Source organism: Podarcis cretensis (assembly GCF_951804945.1).
Source record: "Podarcis cretensis genome assembly, chromosome: 10".
Taxonomy (NCBI): Eukaryota; Metazoa; Chordata; class Lepidosauria; order Squamata; family Lacertidae; genus Podarcis; species Podarcis cretensis.
Window position 1 is genome coordinate 66698833 of NC_137179.1, and position 25103 is coordinate 66723935.

The 25103-nt window shown below is 42.2% G+C and overlaps 1 protein-coding gene and 1 long non-coding RNA gene across 2 annotated transcripts in view; both read right to left on the bottom strand.

Moving 5' to 3' along the window:
- Positions 1-25103, bottom strand: part of LOC307226021 — a 242783-nt gene that overhangs the window by 26996 nt on the left and 190684 nt on the right. The window lies entirely within an intron of this gene.
- TBC1D22A (TBC1 domain family member 22A) overlaps positions 16236-25103 on the bottom strand; it is a 121256-nt gene continuing 112388 nt past the window's right edge. The window contains exon 13 of the mRNA XM_079994239.1: positions 16236-20234. Within this exon, the coding sequence (XP_079850365.1) occupies positions 20106-20234 (129 nt within the window). The 3' untranslated portion in view covers positions 16236-20105. The remainder of the gene's footprint in view (positions 20235-25103) is intronic.

A 25103-nucleotide genomic window follows, 5' to 3' on the forward strand; every position in this document is an offset into this window, starting at 1 on the left:
GGTCTTTGAAGACCGGTGTTATGATAGAAATCACAAACCTGATATGGGTTGTATATCCAAACCAAAGTTGTAAAGAACTGAACAGACCATCTGTTCCAATCCTCTTGTAACCTAAACTGGGATATCCAATATCTAAAGTACGCTGATGGGATGTCCAACCAATTTTGTCATTAAAAGCAGCCAGCATGTGAAACAACATGATGATGCCAACTTATTCTATCTTCAATTTGAAAGGAAAGTATAAAGCATACTGAAGGTGATATCTTCCTGAGTCTTGTCAAGAAATATTTCATTGTATATAAACGGGCATGTTGCCCACCAGTGCATTTATCCATTCATACATCCTTTGGTGACCTGCTGTCTTCTCTCTCTCTCTCCTGGGAAGGAGAAGAAGCAAGGGAAAATATATATTTGTGAACTAAAGGGTGAGTTAACTATTCCAGCCTCATAGGTTCTGTGAGGAAAAAGAGTAGCATCAGTGTAACCAAAATTGACAGTTGCTATTTGTACCCAGTGTCAATGGTCATAAAGGTAAAGGGACCACTGACCATTAGGTCCAGTTGTGACCGACTCTGGGGTTGCAGCGCTCATCTCGCTTTATTGGCCGAGGGAGCCGGCGTACAGCTTCCGGGTCATGTGGCCAGCATGACTAAGCCGCTTCTGGCAAACCAGAGCAGCGCACGGAAATGCCATTTACCTTCCCGCTGGAGTGGTACCTATTTATCTACTTGCACTTCATGCTTTCAAACTGCTAGGTTGGCAGGAGCAGGGACCGAGCAACGGGAGCTCACCCCATCACGGGGATTCGAACCGCCAACCTTCTGATCGGCAAACCCTAGGCTCTGTGGTTTAACCCACAGCACCACCCGCGTCCCTGTCAATGGTCATAATTTACTCCAAAGATTAAAATGGCAACAGCCTTTTCTCTTCCAAAACCATAAAAGTCAGCCATTATCTTGTAAAGAAGAGAGCACCAGGAACACAGAGAAGCATTTATATTAGCTGAACTGGAAATTAATTTTAGATGCCACTCTAGTTATAGAATCGGGACCCAGGCCATTCTAGAGCCTCCAAGGTAGCCAAATTCTTCAGTATGGAAGTCAAGATGGAAAATCTTCAGTCAAGGAAAAACAGAATAGCCCCATTTTGCTGCTTCAGCAGCTTCTGTCTAGGAAGCCCCCAGTGCCTTCATTAGAGGTCGTCTCTCTCATATTGCCACTAAAAAAGGAGAGAGAGAGAGAGAGAGAGAGAGAGAGAGAGAGAGAGAGAGAGAGAGGACGACACAGAGGAGCGATATCCTGGATAGCAAAAACCAAGGCCGTAGGCTTCTCCCCTCTAAAGAGTCTCAAAATCCTCTGTTCTCTACTCACAAAGCTGAATTTGCTTTGTTCTGTTGAAATGAAGCAAGCGGGAAATGGAGGAGTTGGCAAACAGAAAAGCTGACGGAAATAAAGACAGCTGTTCGCCAAAGTGGGAACAAGTTGAGCGCAGCAAAACCCAAAATTAGCAAAACCGTTTTGAGCATTATTTAAAATGGCACTAACACGACAGGGTGCCATCTTTAAAATGGGCTGTCCCTGCCACAAACAGCTCTCTCGACTGAAGTGTCAGACCCCTCCAGGGCAAACGGTATAAATTCACTCCAACCATTAGAACAGTGATGGCTAGAAAAGTTGCTGGTACCAGTGGGGGGTTCATGTTGAATTTTATTAAAAGCAACGCCACGAGGGTGTGATACATCTTTCAGAATGCTGCCTCCTTTTAAAACGCCACCTACTTCACAAATGTAAACCGCATTTGTCATGGTTTGCCCCCAGAATTCTCCAAAATTGTAGCTTTGTGGGAGCATCCTCTTGGCATTTCAATACAGGCCTGTAGTTGTTCATTAGAAGAAACTGCAAGGATATTAAACACAGCATCAAAGGAGGTTCAGATCCTGAGTTCATATTCTAGTTAGAACAACAAGATTAAACCCAAGTTTCCCAAATTAGATGCAAAAGGATAAAGGTAAAGGTAAAGGGACCCCTGACCATTAGGTCCAGTCGTGACCGACTCTGGGGTTGCGGTGCTCATCTCGCTTTATTGGCTGAGGGAGCCGGCATACAGCTTCCAGGTCATGTGGCCAGCATGACTGAGCCGCATCTGGCGAACCAGAGCAGCGCACGGAAATGCCGTTTACCTTCCCGCCGGAGCGGTACCTATTTATCTACTTGCACTTTGATGTGCTTTTGAACTGCTAGGTTGGCAGGAGCAGGGACCGAGCAACGGGAGCTCACCCCGTCGTGGGGATTCGAACTGCCGACCTTCGGATCAGCAAGTCCTAGGCTCTGTGGTTTAACCCACAATGCCACCCACATCCCCGCAAAATGATACTGTGGTTTAAACAAAGAAGTTCCAAATCCAGAATCCGGAACAGGACAGGAGGGATGAAGGGCAGGTCATAGGCACTTAGTGAATCCTGGGAACTGTAGTTCATTAAGTGTGTTTGGAATTGTGAGGAACAAACTACAGTTCCCAGGTTTTGAGGGGAAGCTTTGTGGTTTAAATGTATAGAGTGTACATAGCGTGAGATATTGGTACAGGCTGACTGGATGAGGGCGACAGCAGTGGTCACCGGTTCAAAAGCTCTAGATGGTTTTCCAGCTATACAGCAGGAGTTTGTGCACATGAGCAGAGAGTTATATGGATATTCAAACAGCATTTGAAGAAAAGCTTTTCAGATTAATTCTGAAGTTAACAACTTGTTATGAACAGATTGTTGGATAGACAGATTTAAAACACCCCGAGGCTAACACGAAAAGCAAAGAAAAAACACCATTTCAAGATAATATGGTGGTTTAAATTAAAAATTAATATTCCAATACAGTATAACCCAAGGAGCCATTTATTTAAATACATTTTAAACTATTCATTTCCCAATGGAAAGGAAAATCGTTTGAGGCAGAACATCAAAAACAAAGGCTCTGAACACAATTAGAGTGAGAAGCACAAAAGTTGAAATCTTTGTGGAAGTGAAGCCTGAGATGCTTTGACGGATCATTGTGAATAAGCAACTCGTGTGTAATACTGAATTCAGATTTATTTTAACTATTCTTTCCCCTTTTTAATTACTCCTCACTGAAATGCCAACACAACAGGTGAACTTTCGATTTTGCTCCAGCTCCTAAATTGGATAATAATAAAATTGGATAATAATAAAAATAATAAAAATTTATTTATATCCCGCCCTCCCCATCCGAAGCCAGGCTCAGAGTGGCTAACAACAATAAAAGTAACACAGTTTACATAAAAGAACAATCAATTAATTGAAATGCATTCTAAAATCAATTCATTCTAAAATCAAATTAATGACAACCATTGGGCTAGAGTTCAGTGAGGATTACCGAAGGAGGGAGTCAGACTGTGCCGTGGCCAAAGGCCTGGTGGAACAGCTCTGTCTTGCAGGCCCTGCGGAAAGATGTCAAGTCCCGCAGGGCCCTAGTCTCTTGTGACAGAGCGTTCCACCAGATCGGGGCCACAGCCGAAAAAGCCCTGGCTCTGGTCAAGGCCAGCCTAACCTCCCTGTGGCTCGGGACCTCCAAGATGTTTTTATTTGAAGACTGTACAGTTGCTAAGTTGGATTTCCTATAGTAGGAATGGCAAACCTGTGGTCATCAGAACATAAGAGTCTTGAAGGATTAGGCCCATCGGCACAGTGTCCAACCAGATACTTGTAGGAAACATGCAAGTGGGGTTTGAACCCCTCCCGTGGCTTCCAGCAATGGGTATTCTGAAACATTGCTGCCTCTTAACTATGGAAGATTGATGGAATTTGTTGATTCTCACCTAAATTACAGTATTTTTAATTTACTTTTGCCATTACAGTGGTGCCTCTGGATGTGAACAGGATCCATTCTGTAGCCCCGTTCACATCCTGAAGCGAATGCAACCCATGTCTGCACGTCTGTACATGCGTGGGTTGCAATTTGGCGCTTCCGCGCATGTGTGTGATGTCATTTTTAGCGTCTGCACATGCGCGAGCGGTGAAACCCGGAAGTAACACATTCCGTTACTTCCGGGTCGCCGTGGAGCGTAACCTGAAAACGTTCAACCTGAAGCATATTTAACCCGAGGTATGACTGAAGTAAGGGACGCAGGTGGCGCTGTGGGTTAAAGCCTCAGCGCCTAGGACTTGCCGATCGAAAGGTCGGCGGTTCGAATCCCTGCGGCGGGGTGCGCTCCCGCTGCTCGGTCCCAGCGCCTGCCAACCTAGCAGTTCGAAAGCTCCTCCGGGTGCAAGTAGATAAATGGGGACCGCTTACCAGCGGGAAGGTAAACGGCGTTTCTGTGTGCGGCTCTGGCTCGCCAGAGCAGCGATGTCACGCTGGCCACGTGACCCGGAAGTGTCTCCGGACAGCGCTGGCCCCTGGCCTCTTAAGTGAGATGGGCGCACAACCCCAGAGTCTGTCAAGACTGGCCCGTACAGGCAGGGGTACCTTTACCTTTACCTTTATGACTGAAGTACTTGGCGATGGGACTCAAAAAAGAGATGCCATTGTTTTGGTTAGATTTTTCTCATTCAAGGAATAGAAAATGATGCTTTGGCAAGCAAAGTACCCACAGCTGATCAGAAATCAAATCTCTGGCAGATTTACCACTGGAAGGCACGGAGAATGCAGAAACCTGAAATTCTTAACCAGTTGGAATTAAATTGCACAGAATATAGAAGGAGCTTGCCATTTAAAATGACCTTCAGATATATTTATAAAATGATTTACTATTGTGAATACTGAACAAGGGCTGGGATTTTGAGAGAGAGACCTGAAAGGAGAAAAGGAGCAGTAAGATGGAAGGAAGCCGTGAATCAGAAATCGATTTGGAAGAACTGGGGAGCGGGGGTGGGGGTGGAGACAGGAGCTTTAGTGAGAAACATGGCACAAGGGATGTAATAATTTACATGTGGGTGGGGTGTTTGTGCTTATTGTGACATGGACTGGATACCGATGTAGATATGCTTAGAGTAGGCCCACTGGATTCCAGGTAAGGTTGCTTCCAACCAAGTCCTCCCACAATTTCTGCCATCCCTTCCCAACAGGTGGGCAGGGTTTGCGAAACTGAGCGGGCTTACCTGGTCCAGTGCCTGCTACCTGGGATAGGGTGGCCATTGTCCTGCCCCCGATCTGGGAGGACAATGGACGGCTGGTGGGGGGTGGGGCAAGGGCCAGGGGAAAGAGGCCGACCCCTTCGGCCAAACCTCACTTTGCTTCCTCCTCTTCCAGGTTCACCCATCCATCCCTCCCAAATTAATGATATTTTTTTGCAGCCTAATATTTTGCGTTTCAGGTCAGAGGGCGCTGCTACAGTAGTAAGATTGTTGCTGTATTCAGAACCAGAAAGGAATTTCCCCTGCTTTGGCAGGTTTCGCCTTCCCCGTAGCATTTCGTCACAACTTTGGGGGTTTTTAGGCCTTGGCGAGGTATCCTTTAGTCTATCTTCAAGATGGGGGTGACATCGTCACGCACCCCCACACAGCGGCGTTTGCAGGGCCCGTTAAAGGGTTTGTTAAGTTGTGGGTGAACATATCAGACGACACAGCAATTCTTCAAACAGCTCTTGTTTATTCACAGGCCAGAACAGAACTGGACTGAAGGGTTCAGCCAACCTGCTTATATAGAGCTCAACTACAAAGCAACAGTAACAACTTTCTGTAACTATCCAATCACTGAACGTCACTTTCAATTCCTTATTTGCATATGTGGACCTGAGTGAAAACTATCTACAGTATCCTCCTGCTGGCCCAGGGTGAGAACATCAGTACATATTGCGGGAGTCCCTGGCCCTAGAGCGGCGGCATGTAGGTCAAACTCTTGGCTGAGGTAAGGTGGGAGGGCACGCTGTATAAGTTTGTGTTTTACAGTCCCCTCCCACTGCACCTCATTGCCCTGTGCATCCTCAGTCCTGGACAAGTTGAGAGGATTACATGCCAAGGCCTATGCCAAGTTTCCCACATTCTGAAGTTAAATAAACTTGTGGCCAATTTGAACCCATACTTTGGTCTCTGGTCTCGTTCTTTGGGGGGTAGGCTGCACAGACAGGGTTCAGTGCGTGCGTGCGCTCTCTCTCCATGACCATCCCCAATTTTCCTCTCAACTCTCCAGAGACTGGGGTGCGGGGAGGAATGGGGGCACACACAGAGAGGAGATGGAGAGGAAGTCCTGTTGTATGTTTCCAAGCACAATTCAAAGTATTGGTGCTGACCTTTAAAGCCCTAAACAGCCTTGGCCCAGTATACCTGAAGAAGTAATAATAATAATAATAATAATAATAATAATAATAATAATAATAATTTATTATTTATACCCCGCCCATCTGGCTGGGCCTCCCCAGCCACTCTGGGCGGCTTCCATAAAAACCAAAAATACAGTAAAATATCACACATTAAAAACTTCCCTAAACAGGGCTGCCTTAAGATGTCTTCTGAATGTCAGGTAGTTGTTTATCGCTTTGACATCTGCTGGAAGGGCGTTCCACAGGGTGGGCACCACTACCGAGAAGGCCCTCTGCCTGGTTCCCTGTAGCTTTGCTTCTCGCAATGAGACAGGAAGTGTCTCCACCCCCATCATTCAGCCCCGACACTGAGGTCCAGCTCCGAGAGCCTTCTGGCGGTTCCCTCCCTGTGAGAAGCCAAGTTACAGGGAACCAGACAGAGGGCCTTCTCGGTTGTGGCGCCCACCCTGTGGAACACCCTCCCATCAGAGGTCAAGGAAATACACAACTATCAGACTTTAAGAAGACATCTGAAGGCAGCCCTGTTTAGGGAACTTTTTAATGTTTGATGTTTTATCGTATTTTTAATATTCTGTTGTGAGCTGCCCAATGTGGCTGGGGAAACCCATCCAAGATGGATGGGGTACAAATAAATTATTATTATTATTATTATTATTATTATTATTATTATTATTATTATCTAATGCGATGCAGCCTTCTGTCATGACTAGCTTAAGTCCCACTGACTTCCATGAGTTATTCAAAGTACGAATAACACATACAGTAGAAAATACAAAATTAGTCTGTTGTTCCATAGAAAAGAAGTGTTGAGGAAATTGTGATTTATGTTGCTGGATTAAAGAAACCCGAGGAGCATAAGGAAACTGCAATAAATATGGAGAGAAAGTTGCAATAGCATTTCTGACATTAGCACACATTAACTGTTTTGGGGAACAATGCCCAAGAACTCAATTGTGCAGTCTCTACTAACAAGGTATGTTAACTGGCAGAGATTATAACTGAAAGAAGTGTGGTTTGCCAAAACCAAATAAAAGCTTTAATATCAAAGTTTATTAACGACTGGAATAAATTTATGACCTACATTAAAGGGAATTATAAGAACCTAAAAACTACAGCAGGACTGATATAGATCTTACGATGTGCAAAGTATTATAATTATCAACTGCAGGAGAAATAAACTACTCATATTAAGAAGCCTGATACCGGGAGGGATGGAAGTCAATAGATGTGCAGAAGAATGATTGAAATATTTAAAGATATAAAGATATAAATGAGAAGACAAAGAAACGTAATGGAAATCGATATTATTTACATGTTATGTTTAGATATTTCATTTAGTTTTCTTTTTGCGTTTTGGTGTTTTTTGCAACTGTTGTAACTGGTGATCTGTTTTTCTTTTCGGTGATTCAAGTGAAAATTAATAAAAATTAAAAAAAAATTAAAAAAGCTTTAATATCATATATAATTTATTTTGCATGTATGTTTTTAGAATAGTAACTGTGATGCATGTATGATCAGGTATCTTCATCCCTGCCCCATGCATGGTCCCTATGAGAAGCATTCCTGTTATCATTAATTGTTTAATGAAGTGTTTGATGCCTTGCTGCTGATGTTACTGTCTTTAAAAACGAATTGTTTAGCACTCTATTTTGATTTGTAGTGAGCCACCATGGTCAAACCTCTGTGGAAAACGACAGTCAGATTGATGGATTGATGTCGTCTTTGGTTGCTCATTAAATGAGTGCCAAGCAGACTTCCTTAAAACTGTTGTTTTAAATAGGAAGACACTATGAGTGAGAATGCTAATGTAATAAGAATGAAATATTCAGTCGGGTCTGAGGAAAAGAACCCGGAATTTAATGTTACATCCAGTGCTTTTTTTCTTTAAAAAATGTTTAGGGGTACTCTCATTTTCCTACTCATATTGTCTACTTCTTTGGCGATCACTCGTAGCCGAATAAGATTGTCTTCCATAAACTCGGTTTTAACAATGAGTCCGTAAGTGACGGTGGAGGCCAATTCTGGATCCACACGTCCTCCCACAGTGGGGACATTGGTGAGAATTGATCACGGTGTGAATTTGCCAAGCGTGCCTTCCTCTTAGCACGTTTCCCCCTTGCGTCCTGAGTTCGAGTGCCTTCAAAGCCCATGACACGTTTGGTAAAGGCTGTTCTCCAACTGGAGCGCTCACAGGCCAGTGTTTCCCAGTTGTCAGTGTTTATACTACATTTTTTTAGATTTGCCTTGAGAGAGTCTTTAAACCTCTGTTGTTGACCACCAGCATTACGCTTTCCATTTTTAAGTTTGGAATAGAGTAGTTGCTTTGGAAGATGATAATCAGGTATCCGCACAACATGACCAGTCCAATGAAGTTGATGTTGAAGAATCATTGCTTCAACACTGGTGATCTTTGCTGTCTTCCCAAGTGATGTGTAAATATTGCAATACTGTGCTGCAATGAGGCCAAACTTAGATTCACAAAATATTTAGGGGTATGCGTCCCCCCAGAAAAAAAGCACTGGTTACCTCTGAACCAGGCTTACACAGTTATTGCATGCTGAAACACTATCAGGATTAACTGACAATTTCTGCTGAAATTTAAAGAAAAAAACCCACAGCAATCTTTCTTTAAAGGCTTTCCTTTAAATATGCTAATATACACAGACTGTGTGGGACTTTTTATCCTTCCTTGGGTGGTTTAAATTGCTGCCGCCACCATTCAGCTACAAGATCTAGTTTGATCTCCCAACAAGACCTTTTGGGTGTCACAGCTGGTGTGAGCTTCACCCAATATCTTCTGCTTTATTAAGGACAAATTCCCAGCTGCTGCCTATGTAACCCATGATCTAATACACGAAAAATTTGGAGGGGTGGGAGGCAGAAGAGAAGTCTGCAATGTTCCCAAAAAATATCAGAGCACTTTCATCGTGTAATGCAAATCCCATTTTCACTTGTTACCGAAGAACATTAGCAATGCCTTCCTCTTGATTTTCTTCATCAAATACAGCAATCTTTGCACTGAACCAAAAACAAAAGAATATCTTAAAAAGAAGCATCTCAAATTAGACACACCATGCCATCTTCCCAGGAGAATACATAATGTAGTTATCTACAACTGCTACTCAGATCAATCTTTGAGGAACCCTACAGATTTATTTTGATTGAGAGCCAATGCATTAACCATCATTTGGCTTTTAAAAAGTTCTTTAAATGTCTCCGTGAACACAAATGGATTCGAAGATGAGCGGAGACTGCTTTCCTGCCTAGTGAAACCTCCTAATGTGAAATCTCCAAGCTAGAAAAAAAAAAGAAACAGAAGTTGCAGAGTTTTCTAGTTCAAATGAAGCTATTGTAATTATTCCGTGTAGCAGGCACATATGATGCTTTGGCACATTTTCCTGAGCTTGACAATTAGGAACTCAGGATTGCTGTCTAGGGAGCTGAACTTTGCCAAGTAGCAAAAGACTGTTCTATTGTAAGCGGAGCTCATTACCAGAATCCTAAGGGTGACCCTATGGACCACGCAAGGGATAACTTCCCTCTTGCCTTGGCAACCATTCTCACGTTTTGATCACACCACGGCAAGTGGCACTAAATGTGTGCCTGGCTCCAATACAGCTGCCTAGGAAATAATAATGCAATGACCAAAGCTTAAGAAAAATGGAGAGGTGCCAGCTGGGATTATTACGAAGTCCAGCAAAGCCACTTGCTAATACGGTCTTGCGCTCTGCCTTTCTGAACTAGAAAGCTTTGCAAATAAATGAGCAGAGGGCAAGAGAGATGCTTTAACTGAGAGCCAAGGAGAAACACTGCCTACAGAAAAAACCGGGGCGGGATTAACATTGATTAAAATTTCAACATTGCAGCAGAAAAGTTAAACTGATGCCTGAAACGCAATCAATTTTATCCAGGCTAAGTTCTATGCAATGAAATGAATGGGTATTCATTTTGTCATGCCTATTCATTTCACTGAATCTGCCCTGAGTATGACTAGTGTTGGATCCAACCCAATGTGCAGTTTTGGATATGTGTTGACAAATGGGAGCATAGGAACAACATCAAGCTCCTCTAGGAGACAGTGAAGCTATAATTGAGCTGGTCCATTTTCATTCAGCGCCACTGATTGACTCAATTTGATGGACTACAAATGGACGCGAGCATTCTTGAGATATTTTGTGGGCACAATGTGGGCCCCCCCCAAAAAAAAAACCAGGGCAAGGGACAGTTTCCATGACTTCCGCTTATCGAGAATGAAAATTGGACTGCCTGAAAGCCCCATTAGGGTTGATGATTTGAAGCCGGACAGCATCAAGGGAAGCTCTGATGACTTGAATGTGCTCTCAGAGATTTAAGACCCCAAGTAGAAATTTTAGGTGGTGCATCAATTTCTATGTTTTTTTTCATACAGTCTGTTCCCATACCCAGCTGACATCAAGTATTGAAAAATGAACACAGCGACGGAAACGACGTTGCAAGTGAATTGGCTCTACGTATGGTGAAAGTATGACAATATTAGATACAAAATTCATTGCAGTGGTTCCCAACCTTTTTTTGCCCCACCTAAGCATCTCTAAAATCCTGATTGCACCCCTCCATGACATATAATTCTTATTATTCAAAAAGTGAACTATTCACGTGGAGGAAACCTAAAAGGACATTAACTTGGTCTAACTCATTCTCAAATTGCCCCCCCTAAAAATCAAATTGCCTGGCTGTTTGGGGGGGGGTGTCCCACGTTGGGAACCACAGATTTAGAGGGAAAGACAGATGAGCTGCAGTTCAAATTTACTAATCAAGGATTAGTGAATTGGCTAATCACACTAGGTGTTTATGAGGTTAGGTTTGGATAGTTCCTCAAAATAAGAAAACCTACCTGCTATATTTTGCACATAGAAAACCATCAGCTCTGCTTTTTCCTCATTCCTCTACTACAGGGCTGTCCTACTGCCAAGTAACTGCAATCTACCCATTGGATTGACCAGAGTAGTTGAGCTTTTTTGGGGGGGGGAAAGCTTCATCGAAGTTGTTGAGCTGTTTTGTTTGGGGGAGAAATCAGGATCCCACGATCAACAAGGATCAACCAGGGACATCCGGTAGATCGAGAGGTCTGCTCTACTATAATTAAAAGAAAGATGGAGGGGCATTGTGGCTAATTTTCCCAGCTACTCCCATTCCCAACTGTTGTGGCAGATTTAGAGGCACGAGGCAACAATAGAAACAGAGTCACCAACGTTTTTACTCCTGTGGACACATTTGCCAGCTGATGAAACTGCCATGGGCACCACACACACCGAAACTAAGCAGATAAAGGTAAAGGACACCTGACCATTAGGTCCAGTCGTGGCCGACTCTGGAGTTGCGGCGCTCATCTCACTTTATTGGCCGAGGGAGCCAATGACCCGGAAGTACAGCTTCCGGGTCATGTGGCCAGCATGACTAAGCCACTTCTGGCGAACCAGAGCAGCACACGGAAACACCGTTTACCTTCCCGCCAGAGCGGTACCTATTTATCTACTTGCACTGGCATGCTTTCGAACTGCTAGGTTGGCAGGAGCAGGGACCGAGCAACAGGAGCTCACCCCATCGCGGGGATTCGAACCGCTGACCTTCTGATTGGCAAGCCCAAGGCTCAGTGGTTTAACCCACAGCGCCACCCGCATAACTCAACACTATATTGGCAACAACAGATTGCTTCTCTCCAGTTTATTTTGGAAGGTAGGGGGTGGACTCTGTGGGAACCTAGAAAGAGCCTTGTGGATGCTTGTGCATGCAAGGTGTGAGGCAGGTGACCCCTGCAATAGAAAAACCACAATGACTCAATTGATAGTAGTACCCTCTTTTTTGCACAAAATTAAGTTGATTGCTAGATTGCCCAATGACTACTTTACTATTTATGTTGTGTTGCATTGTCTTGCTTTAAATCTAACCCCCTCCTTTTGTTGTGTCCCAATAGAATGATCCCCACTTTCAGCAAATATAAATTGCAAATACAAATAAACACCTAGATGAAACAAATATAATAGATTCTTCAGAGATTTCTTTAATCGTCGTTGAAAATGAAAAAGTGGTCGTCCCTCCCCCCCCCAAATAATCCTCCTCAATAAATCTGTGTTTCCTTTGGATCTCCTTGATGTGACCCTGCTGGGTACGAGATAATTTGAAATTGAAAGACTACTGTCATTATCTTAGACACTGAGACTTTTGCTATCTATACACCAATTGCTAACAAACAAGGTTTATAGAGTGAAATAATAAATCAACATATGCATGAGGAGACACAAATAAATGATTAATGTTATTATTTTCTCCTTAGCGTTTGATAAACCTATATATCTCTTTTGATTCCTCTCAGTAGGGCTCCAACCAAAGCTGGATTAACTTATTATGCTTTCCATAAAATAGACTTTTAGAGAGGAGGCACAAAATCCAGCTCTGGATTCTCTGTGATGAAAACCTTTCCTTACTCTAGGCATACACCAGGAATTTCAAATGAGTGAACAAAATTAGGTCGTGAGGCCTACACGTTCAGCTTGTGATCCAGAAGAGAGCAGGCTAATTTTCCGTGGACACGTTTTGCTGGAACACCTATTTCTCTTCCAGTTTCTTGCATGTGCGTTTTAACACAGGCTTTGAAATACAGACAACACAATCTATTCCCATGTCCATAGCTGAACATACATCCTCAAATGTATTTTATTGAGCCTTTGCCTCTTGGCTGTCAGCTTAGCACCGGTTTTTTGAACCTAGAAACTTCCAAGAGGTACAGAGTGTGTCCTCAAAGGATGCTGAGCCATGGCTAACGGCCATGAAGGGCAAGATGGTCAGGCACAAGCCCAGACCTGTTGAAAATGGTCCCCGAGATGGGACAGGTACTATAGGAGTCTGTTATGTGTATGATAACTGTACGTTTAATAGTGTAATGGCTGTGTTAGCATATGCAGCAATGGTTACCTGAAAAGGGGGAGGATGTTAGTATTTCACTCCTCCGTTGCTGGATATGTGATTGTTATATCACACGTCTGTGTTCACTTTCCAAGTTTGGAAATTGTGAGAACAAAAGCCTGTCTTACCTCTCTTCCGTTTGTGGACTGTTGTACTTTCTCTCTCTATCTCTTGGAGAAGGAGGAGGAGAGACGCCATGATTGCTTTGTGCTGTATATATTGCTTAATAAATACTTAGAATGCACACACACCAACGTTCCACTTCGTTTCTGCTATAGAGTGGTATCTCGAGTGACATACGCTTCAGGTTACAGACTCCGCTAACCCAGAAATAGTACCTCAGGTTAAGAACTTTGCTTCAGGATGAGGACAGAAATTGTGCTCTGGCGGTGCGGCGGCAGCAGGAGGCCCCATTAGCTAAAGTGGTGCTTCAGGTTAAGAACAGTTCCAGGTTATGAACGGACCTCCAGAACAAATTAAGTACTTAACCCGAGGTACCACTGTACTCTGCTGAACAGCTGATAAGAGCATACACATAGTCTTCTGTGTGTCGCTGGGACTAAGGATTTGTGGACGTTCCGGGCTGCGCTTCATCGGGAAGACACCAGAGAGGTTTTTCTCACCCCGGGGGCTGTGTGTGACCCCAGGCGTTATTCTGACACCATGATATAGTTTACCAATAAAGAGAAGCCCTTGTACAATTCACACACGTGGCATCTTAGTGCCACACTCCTCTCCCATTCCCTGCCACAGCAAGTAGCAAGGGTATTATCGCTAGGGATTTCGGTTTTTCTTTTTTAGGGAGAAAGAGTTTGAGGCTGAAATCCTGTGGGATAGCTGTCAGTAGAGCATGAGACTCTTAATCTCAGAGTCATGGGTCTGAGCCCCATATTAGGTAAAATTTTCCTGCACTGCAGAGGGTCAGACTAGATGGCCCTCGTGGCCCCTTCCATTTCTATAATTCTATGAATGAGGCTTCCTTCTGAGCTGAAATGTATATTTTATTTTATTCTGTTATTATATACCACCCTTCATCAATAGATCTCATAGAATAAAATACAGGAGAAAAACAAGTAAATAATAAAAAAGCAGCAAAACAGTAACCGCCCCCCCTTCCCACAGACACAACGAAAAGGCTGTAGAATATTGATCAGCCAAAGGCATGAAGAGGAATGTTGCTCAAGAGATTTCTGGAATCTAGAGGAAACTTAAGAGATAGCTTAGTTTACAAACTAAAACCAGAGGAAGTGATGGTGTTCACCCACAGAGAGTGCAAAGTAATTCTTGAAGACTGTCCTCAGTGATATTAGTACGAAGCAACTTAGTCTGGCTAACCCAAACATTGTTTCTCCTGCTTCCTGCATTCAACTCCATACCATTTCTCCTTAGAGCTACAGCAGAATAGTTCCTAAAGTTTCATTGTGCAGACAGAAGTCTTTCCGTCAGCACGACGACTTGGTTGGGTTCCACACCTTGTGTGCTTCTAGCTGTACTTAAATAATTGCCAGCATGCAAATTCTTCTTTGGTCTTTATTACATGGCTTCTTTAACACCAATAACTTCATGGAATCATAGAAATTTTGAGTTAAAAGGGACCCCAAGGGTCATCTAGTCCAACCTTCTGCGATGCAGGAATCTCAACTGAAGTATCCATAGGGGATGGCCATCCAAGCTCTGCTTAAAAACCTCCAGGGTGTCAGGAGTGCTTGCAGGAGCCAGGCCCTGTGACCAGTAGGGCTTCGCAGGGCTGGGGCCTTCCTAAGTTTGTTCTGGAGAGGCTAGGTGCAGCTGCACAGGTGAGGCCACTTGGTCAAAGGCTTGGAAATGATGCCTTATGAGGAATGGCTAAGGGAGCTGGGCATGTTTAGCCTGGAGAAGAGGAGGTTAAGGGGTGATATGATAGCCATGTTCAAATATATAAAAGGATGTCACATAGAGGAGGGAGAAAGGTTGTTTTCTGCTGCTCCAGAGAAGCGGACACGGAGCAATGGTTCCAAACTACAAGAAAGAAGATTCCACCTAAACATTAGGAAGAACTTCCTGACAGTAAGAGCTGTTCGACAGTGGAATTTGCTGCCAAGGAGTGTGGTGGAGTCTCCTTCTTTGGAGGTCTTTAAGCAGAGGCTTGACAACCATATGTCAGGAGTGCTCTGATGGTGTTTCCTGCTTGGCAGGGGGTTGGACTCGATGGCCCTTGTGGTCTCTTCCAACTCTATGATTCTATGATTCTATGATTCTAACTCACAGCACCTGATAGCAAGAGCCAGGAATGGATATAAGGTCAGCATTTCCCTTCGCCTCTTTGCCACAGCAACACATTTCCTGCCTTGCTGCATTTGGCTTCTTGCTTCTCAACCCTCGGACACTTGACTTTGTGACTCCCTGCTTCCTGGCCCTCGGACCCCTGGCTTCTGGACTCTCGTTCCTGCTCCCACCCCGCCCTCTTGCCCCCGGTACCGACGTCCTCAGCCGGGACTTCGATCGCCCGTAGACCGGACCGTGACACAGGGAAGGAGAGTCCACAACCTCTTGGGAAAGACTGTTCCACTGTTGAACAACTCTTGCTGTCAAAAAGATTTTCCATATGTTTAGTCAGAATCTGCTTTCTTGTATCTTGAAGCCATTGGTTTGAGGCCTACCCTCCAGAGCAGGAGAAAACAAGCTTGTTCCTTCTTCCATGTGATAATCCTTTAGATATATGAAGATGGCTATCATATATTCTCAGTCTCCGCTTTCTCAGGCTAAACATACTCCGCCCCTTCAACTGTTCCTCATAAGGCATGGTTTCCAACCCTTGATCATCTTGGTTGCCCTCCTCTGCACACGTTCCAGCTTGTCAACATCCTTCTTAAACTGTGGTGCCCAGAACTGGACACAGTATTGCAGACGTCATCTGACACCTTTTGAGTCTTACCCATTCTTCAGTTACACCTCGTTATTGTGATACAAAGAGTTGGATTATTTATTTTAAATCAGATACTATATTCATTCAGAAATATATATTACAGAGAGAGAGTGAGTGAGTCTTGGGTACTTACATTTTATTGTAGAGTTCTCAAGTTAAATACAAATCTATGAGTTTTTCCATAAGAAATTAAAGACTAGTGCAACTAGTTTGTTATATTTAAGATGTACAGATGAATGCAAGATAGTTATATTCTTTCTTGTATTGTATTTACATAGTTCAATATATTGCTTACTATTTACATTTCTAAGCATATACTATAGAAATAAATTGGTTATCTGTGCTGTACGGTTCTTTCGTTACAGCTGTTAGCTAATATTGCGTTTATGACAGAGTGCCTCCTGTATGAACTGTATTAAATTACAAATCAGGCTAAATTAATGAGGTGTCCTGATTTCTTTCTATGTTGAAAAATATCAACATAAAAATATCTATTAGATACCTATTTGTGTTTTTTTTTTTTTTACTTTTATACTTGTAATAAAGGAGTATAAAAATGAGGGAAACCTTTCTTCCACATAACATTTGGTTGGGATGGCACTTACCTGAGATACAAAATTATCAAAAGCCAAGCATAATTCTCCTTTAAGAAAAAGGTATATAGGGAATATATAGAATAGTATATAGGGGAAAGTATGCATGAAATTAGTTGTCTGTATAATACCCCTTTTTATATAAAATAAGAATGAAAAGTTATGCATTTAGCGAAGTCTCTACCCTCATCTAGGGACGCAGGTGGCGCTGTGGGTTAAAGCCTCAGCGCCTAGGACTTGCCGATCGAAAGGTCAGCGGTTCGAATCCCTGCGGCGGGGTGCGCTCCCGCTGCTCGGTCCCAGCGCCTGCCAACCTAGCAGTTCGAAAGCACCTCCGGGTGCAAGTAGATAAATAGGGACCGCTTACCAGCGGGAAGGTAAACGGCGTTTCCGTGTGCGGCTCTGGCTCTGGCTCTGGCTAGAGCAGCGATGTCACGTTGGCCACGTGACCCGGAAGTGTCTCCGGACAGCGCTGGCCCCTGGCCTCTTGAGTGAGATGGGCGCACAACCCCAGAGTCTGTCAAGACTGGCCCGTACGGGCAGGGGTACCTTTACCTTTACCTTTACTACCCTCATCTACCAATGTGCTCAAGATTTGTCTCTTACAAATGTAAATCCTTTTTGCGGCATGATAGCATTCAATTCTTAAATGAGAAACACTTAGAGATCCAAAGGGAGCTTGGAAGTTGAGATGGTAACTCAATGGATCTTTACAGAGGAAAGGTGTGTGTTTTTAAGATATATACATTTTATTGTATACTTGCATCTAACACAGTAAACTTGTCTACACCCCTGCCTCACCATTCAAATTCCTATATAAATAATGACATATTTAAAAAGCCCCATCATTAATGCATGTTGCGGCTGATTTCTTCTTCCTTTTGCTATTAAATAAAACGTTCACTGTTATCAACAGACTTTTCTGTATTCTACCTTTTACTTTGCGTGTTCTGTTCTTGGCAGATACTTTGTTAGGCACAATGACACTGTAAACTTAAAAGAGAGAAACTTAAGAGAGAAATCTTATACTGAACACAGAATGAGAAGTTATCCCGATGCTTGCGAAAGATACATCTTAAGACCTGTAGACATGCCAAACCATGTCACAGAATTTTATCTCTAGTTGCAGTATTAGTATGTAATAAGCTAAAGCAATGCCCAGTAAGGCTGCAATAGTTCTGGATTCTCATGCATAGCAAATCCCTGCATGGAAGATAAGGGGAGCATATCTACTGCTGCTACTCCTAAGTAATGGTGCAGTAAATTCTCCCAGGTAATGCAACTCCACCAAATTATTCTTCTTGTTGTCCTGGAACATCACAACTATTTCATCGCTGTGAAAAAGGCCACACCTCTGTACTGCGAAAGCAATAGAACAACCTTGCTTATTAAACCATGATGTTTCACAGTCAAATGTCCCCAAGCAATCTAAATGCACAGCTCAATATTAAGACACTTGAACTTAATCTGCAAATGATACCTTAAGGAAACTAATCCTCAAGAAATCTTCATAGCCTCTTAGAATAAGCATCTTCAACATTTTCAGGCCAATCTTGCCTATGGTTCTTATCTGTTCAGGCATCTATACATATGGCAAGCAGTAAGGTAACACATGCAGCCAAAGTGAAAGGCAAAAAAATTTCCCCAAACCAAAAATGACTTAAAGGCACACTTGAAAAACTCCTGAAAAGAAGTTGTTCCATTTACAGTATAAATTAATTTGGGATTGATAGTATGCAAACTTACTTGATCGACAAGAATCAATCACACTTCAGACAGCAGGCACATTCTAGAATGCTCCTCCAACAAACTTACTTGCACACAGAAATCTAGCATATCAGGGAGAAAAAATTCATACTAGACTTCCAAATTTCCACGTTCAATGAATTTTTATGGGTATATGCAATTCCATACCTTTATTCTAAAGTGATACAGCACAGGAAAAAACTTTACTACCTACCCCTGCTATTCTGCTATTTGGATAAACTGGCCCTTACAAAAAGTGAATGGAGTGTTAACTTTTGACGGAGCCTTCTATAATGTACTGCCACTTAGTCACAACTTAAGAACTTAAGTCACAAAAATAACGGAAGAATTTTGTTAGTTGCTTTTCAAGTGAGATAAGCTTCCCGATCGGTTTGTGCAAAATCCTTAAGTGCATGTCAATTGTATGCAGGTGACTTCCCCCAGATAAACTGACTTGACACATTCCTTTTTATGTATATCTACACACACACACACACACACACACACACACACACACACTGGCTGGCATGTTAACCAGTCAGCCAACCTGATTGGTAAGAAAGAGAGCAGACTGGAATCAAGTCTTCACCAGTCACCTTCCCTTACACAGTGCAAAATTCAGTTTATTCTGGAAGTGGGGCAGAATCTTGGTTGTTGGTTATCAGGTGACTGTATCCATCTGTGCTTCTTTTCCATGCTCAAGCCAGTCTATGTCAAGGATGGAAGGCCTAAAAATGCATACATGACTTTTCTGTCAAGTATTCCTACCATGCTAGAAAATCCAGGTAAGGCAATAATGTATTAAAATATATTCACTGTGAACTAAAAATCTTACTAGTGGAAAAAAAGCATTGAAGCTAAAAGTCTTATGTGCTGAAAAAATATTTGATAGTTTTAAAGCATTAAATTATGTATACATTATTATGGCAGAATAAATCTATTTTCCTTTCTTTTTTTAGTTAGTACAGCTCAGACACTTCAAAGTGAAATAATTTATACAAAACTATCTGCATGCCAGAGGGTACAGCACCCAAGTAGGTGGCATTCTTTTCAAATTCTAGATGTTGTTTTCCATTAAAATCTGTGCTCCTAGATTTCACACTGTAAACAAAGATAACATTAAAAGGAATTTTTAAAAATGTGTGTTACAAACCAAAATCAAAAGCAAGTCCCTATGGCCCTTAGATGACCTTACTGCCTGATACACATCTGCCCTCGTTTTCCGTTCAAGACAGATCATTCCTATTAGCTCACAAGTACCCCAGAGACTAGCAATACTTCCATCAAAATAATGAACACAATCAACTAGGAACAAGGCTCATGGAGACAAGACAATAAGTCATTAGATACCAATGAACATAAAACACTTTCTTCATTCGTATAGCAACTATAAAAAGAAAAAGGGAGAATAAAAACAAAAGCAGACTCGATTTTTTTTGTAGCCACGTTCACTTAAGTCAATCACAGTCTTCTTGACGACCTGTTTGCCGATTTCTTTGGTAATCCACCAACCACATTTTTTTTTTGCTGAACTATTTTGGGACCCTCCGTATGAAATCAGGAGCGAGTAATTGCGTGTCTGCACAACCAGAATAATGAAAATGATCCTATGCCACAGCAGAGAGATTGGCTGTATATGGTTTCTGGTGCTTTCATCTCTTGTAATGATTGGGGGCGTCTGCAAATGCAAATTTCAGTCTGTAGGCTTCTGCGAGGAGGACACTGATATCTTCGTCTCCCCAGTGCACCGTGGGCAAGTTCTGCAGAAAGATGAGCAGTTCCTTGGGAAAAGAAGAAAAAGACAGCAGAACATGTTATTACGCAACTATTTCAGTAACTGTCAGGCTGATTTGGGGTGGGGGTTTTTTGAGCGACTGAACTCCAATGCTACTTGCGACAGTTTCTAAAATGGCTTGATCCTGAACATCTACATGCAGACAGGTAAAATAAAACTTGTGATGCAATGTGATGATACATGTGATGCTTTTTAGCACAAAAATCCAAATACATTAGCTAACCATAATTGGTAAGGATGGAAACTCATCCAGCTGTTAATAGATGTGGGAATGGTAAAAGAGAGGCGGAGACAACTCTAAAAAATTATTTGTTACATCTTTTTTATCTGGAATTTTCTTATCTAGATTTGTGCATACGCCTTTCTTGTTATTTGTTCATTTCATGAATACCCAGGTTTAATCTAAGTATCTTCATTGCAGATCCCATCTCTCATTTTCTCCAGTACAGGTGAATGATATTTACTGGAAAGGTGTTTTCTAAGGCAGCTAAGGAGTAGAACAAAGTGAATATACGCCTTTAATCTTGCATCAGTCATGGCTTCAACAATCTACGACAGGGAACTCTGGCCCCTTCAGTCTGTTTTTAAAAATGCTTGTATACATTGCAATCCACATTGCTGCAAGAAAGAAGCAACGGTATAACTTTGGCAAACACACAGCCATCATATTAACCCTTCAATGTGCATAGCTGCTACAAAATAGGAATATTCCAAATAATGAGTTCAAGTAACAATTACAGTTCCCAGGATTCTTTGGGGTTGTTTAAAGTGAATGATACTGCTTTAAATGTATAGTGCAGATGGGGCAAAGGTCAAGATACTTATTAAGAGGTATAAGATACTTTATCTCAATTTTAATTGTGTTTGTATTTCCCAGAGCTTATTTTTGCCACCATTTCCCATCCAAAAGGCTTGAAAATAACAAATAATGAATGGGTCCTTTTAGTTGGTTAGAGCATGGTGCTGACGATGCCAAGCCTGCAAGTTCGATCCCGGGATGGGACAGCTGCATTGCAACGGGTTGGACTAGATGATCCTCAGGGTCCCTTCTAACTTTAGAATTCTATGATTCTATGACCGCTACAACTCAAGAGCCAGAAAAACCGCAGGCATGTTTGAGCTTTGGAAATTCCAATATGAACTGACCTGATCCAGAGATCCTGCACTAATATTTGGATTGGAAACAAAACCATTGGATTTCACACTTGTCTGAATTTTCCAACACCTTTCTTGCTTCAAAAATGCATCAAAATGTGTTTTAAAATGCTTTCAAGCTAAACAAATTCAAATACACTTTTTAAAATACAATGTCCATGTCTCATTAAAGAATACACAATGTGAAAGCAGACATTAATGGATTTACAGTGGTACCTTGGGTTAAGTACTTAATTCGTTCTGGAGGTCCGTACTTAACCTGAAACTGTTCTTAACCTGAAGCACCACTTTAGCTAATGGGGCCTCCTGCTGCTGCCATGCCGCTGGAACACGATTTCTGTTCTCATCCTGAAGCAAATTTCTTAACCTGAAGCATTATTTCTGGGTTAGCGGAGTCTGTAACCTGAAGAGTATGTAACCCGAGGTACCACTGTACAAGTGAACACCTATGAAAAGAAGGTACGTCAGAAAAACTAGTTTATCCATCCCTAATTTCAACCATGTAATCTACATTTCATGATGCAGCCAGTGTCTGGCTTCCGGGAATCCGATCCGTCCTCCCCACAGCGGGCTGCCAGTAACTGATAGACAAGAAGCTCTTACCAAGTCTTTTATGCAATATTCACAGAGAAAGGCTTAGAAATGCTGCCTCTCCGAGTGTTGCTCTGAGTAAGCTCCACCACCTCCTTCCCTTCTCAATCCTCAACAGCACCAGCCCCCTTACGGTGGACCTTAAGGCCATTTGCCTCTTATCTCTCTGCTCTCCTACTTTCACTGCTTGCTGGGTTCTGAGAGAATGCTTTCTAGTGATAGTGTGTCAGCCAGCTGCTCTGGCTCTGCTTCTCTTCTCCCATTAGCTCCCAGCTTTGCCCCTCTTCTGCCAGAGCCATGACCTTCTGCAAATCTATATTGTCTTCCTGGAACGTTGAAAAGGAGGGGGTGGCGGTCTTCACCATTCCTCCTCAGTCCAGTCCCTGACAGCCATAGACCACATTCCTATTATCCTATCAGCTGAATAGAACAGCATGAAATATGCACAAATATTCCTATTACATGTGGTGGAAGTGAGAGTATGGGCTCCATTTACCTTTGTCTTCCCATGCCTTTAGATAAACAAATCTATCATTCTATTGTTAAAATTGTTACCGTTTGGCATTTCTTCACAGCTTTGATTTTGTGTTAGTTGCTCAAAACACACCACTTATGCTCTATTGGAGTTCGACGACAGCTGGAATAGGAACAGCTAGTAATCTCATGAGCTATGGAAAGCTAATTCTGGCCCTTGACAGCTTATGGAAATAACAGGAATGTACACATTATTTAGGACATCGGATACATCAGCACTATGGTAAATATTATACACATTGCACCTATAATTTAATATTAAAATGGGCTCTTTAACACCATAGGATACTAGCAGTAACAATGAGTATAGATCTATAAATGTGTGTGCAAAAAGCTTTCAGTGGAAATCCAATGTATATTCATGAAATACTTCAAAATGCCAGTGATAAGTTGAATTGGGTGAATCTGGAGCCACACATTCTAGATATGCCATAAATCAGTGTCACTTACGAACTCCACCTGGCCATTTAACAGGTCTAATTCCTCTCTCCATTTACTGCTTACAAGAAAACAATCAATATATGCTGAATGACTCAAGATCCAGCTTATTAAATCTCGGTAGTCTGATTTAATGCTGAACTTTCTTACTTTTCTTGGTGACAACTAGAAAGACCAAAAATTCAGGGATTATTTTTCCTCCCTATATTTTTAGATCCTTCAATGGAGTCTGTGAGTTTCTTGCAAGCCAATTGCCTATAAAAGGAACATTCTTATCTTATTTTTAACCTTTCTCTCACATTCCCTGACCTTTCAACCAATAGATCAAACAGAACACAAGCATGATTCATAGAAAAGATTAAACTGTGTTTAGACAAAAAAGGTCAGTCCACACACCAATGAGAATAGCTAGATCTTAAAGCAGATATGTGACACACACACACATGCAGAACACATCGTAAAAACCAAATTTTCTATGCCATTGCATCAGATTGAATGGCAATACTTCGTTTTCACACAAAAACTATTTTTCCTGTTTTTATGTAGCACACCTGCAATGCCTTTTAAAATGTCACCACCCTGAGAACATTTCAATATTCAAAGCTGGAACAGTGTGGTATGACTTCTTTTATTCATCTCCCTCGAAATTATCTCTGATCTCACAGATGTGGATCCAGAAACATACCATGCTTCAACCCTGAACGAATCAGCAAATGTCGTCTTTTATAGCTGATTTCTTTGACAATTCTGTTATTAGTCCGGGGGGGGGGGGGAGAGAGAGAGAGAGAGAGAAACCTTGTCAAGTTGTGGAAGAACCAGCCTCTAAAAATAGAAAATAAGTGATAGTTATATTGGACTCCACTGCCAGCATTTAAAATTGGTCAACTAGGGATGACAGTTTTCAACAAGATGAAACTGAAAAGGTGACACTTTGACAGAACAATCTTCCATTAATCTTTTGATAACATAGGGAGATATATTTTCCATGTGATTAATTTCATATTTTCCAGGGGAAGCAGTTTCATGAAAGGATGCAGAAAATAAGCTAACAATTGGACGGGTGGTGTTTTTTTCTTCTTCTCCCTTTTTATACGTCAAATCACATACAAAGCCGCATATTTTCAGGGCACTGTGCAATGTATTTTGAAAAATAATCTTAGATGGATCTCCATTTTATCTAATAGGAATCCATCTGCAGAATATTTTTTTATCTTCACTCCCCGTTCTTAGCAAAAGTCTTGCAAGAGCATTGCCAGAAAAGCCTAGTCAAGTCACATGGGGGAAATGTACATTCTCAAAGACAAGACAAATGACATTACCCTGGCCGTGACAAAATTTCTTCCGGAGGTAGTAAGAATTAGAAATCAACATGCTCTGGATAAAACATAGTGTTTTCTCAGTATTCCTGCTGTATTTTGTTTTCAAAACTGTTTTTGTGGGTCTTTGGACTGAAATAAAGAATGTTTGTTTGTACATCTTTGAAAGCATAAAGTAGTATCGGGTTCACGAAATGAAGAAGAAGAAGAAGAGGAGGAGAAGGAGTTTGGATTTGATATCCCGCTTTGTCACTACTCTAAGGAGTCTCAAAGCAGCTAACTATCTCCTTTCCCCCACAACAAACAGTCTGTGAGGTGAGTGGGGCTGAGAGACTTCAGAGAAGTGTGACTAGCCCAGCAGCTGCAGGTGGAGGAGCTGGGAATCAAACCCGGTTCACCAGATTACGAGTCCTAATTACAGAGGCCTAATAGGTTTCTTGTTACCTGACAGGGTAGGAAACCAACAAGATTCTCTACCATTATAGGAAGACAGAGTGGAGTAGTGGTTAGAGTGCTGGACTATAACCTGGGAGCTCAGAGTTCAAATCTCCACTCGGCCATGAAGCTTGGGGCCTTGGGGCAACACACTGTGTCTCAGCCGCATCTGCCTCACAAGGTCGTGGTAAGAATAAAATAGGGAGGAGAAATATGTATGCCACTTTGAGCTCTTTAGATGGAAAGGTGGAATATGCAGCATGAGATCATGGGTTGAAGCCCTATATTGGTCAAACGATTCCTGCTTGTGGTCCCTTTTTATACAATGGTACCTCGGGTTAAGTACTTAATTCGTTCCGGAGGTCTGTTCTTAACCTGAAACTGTT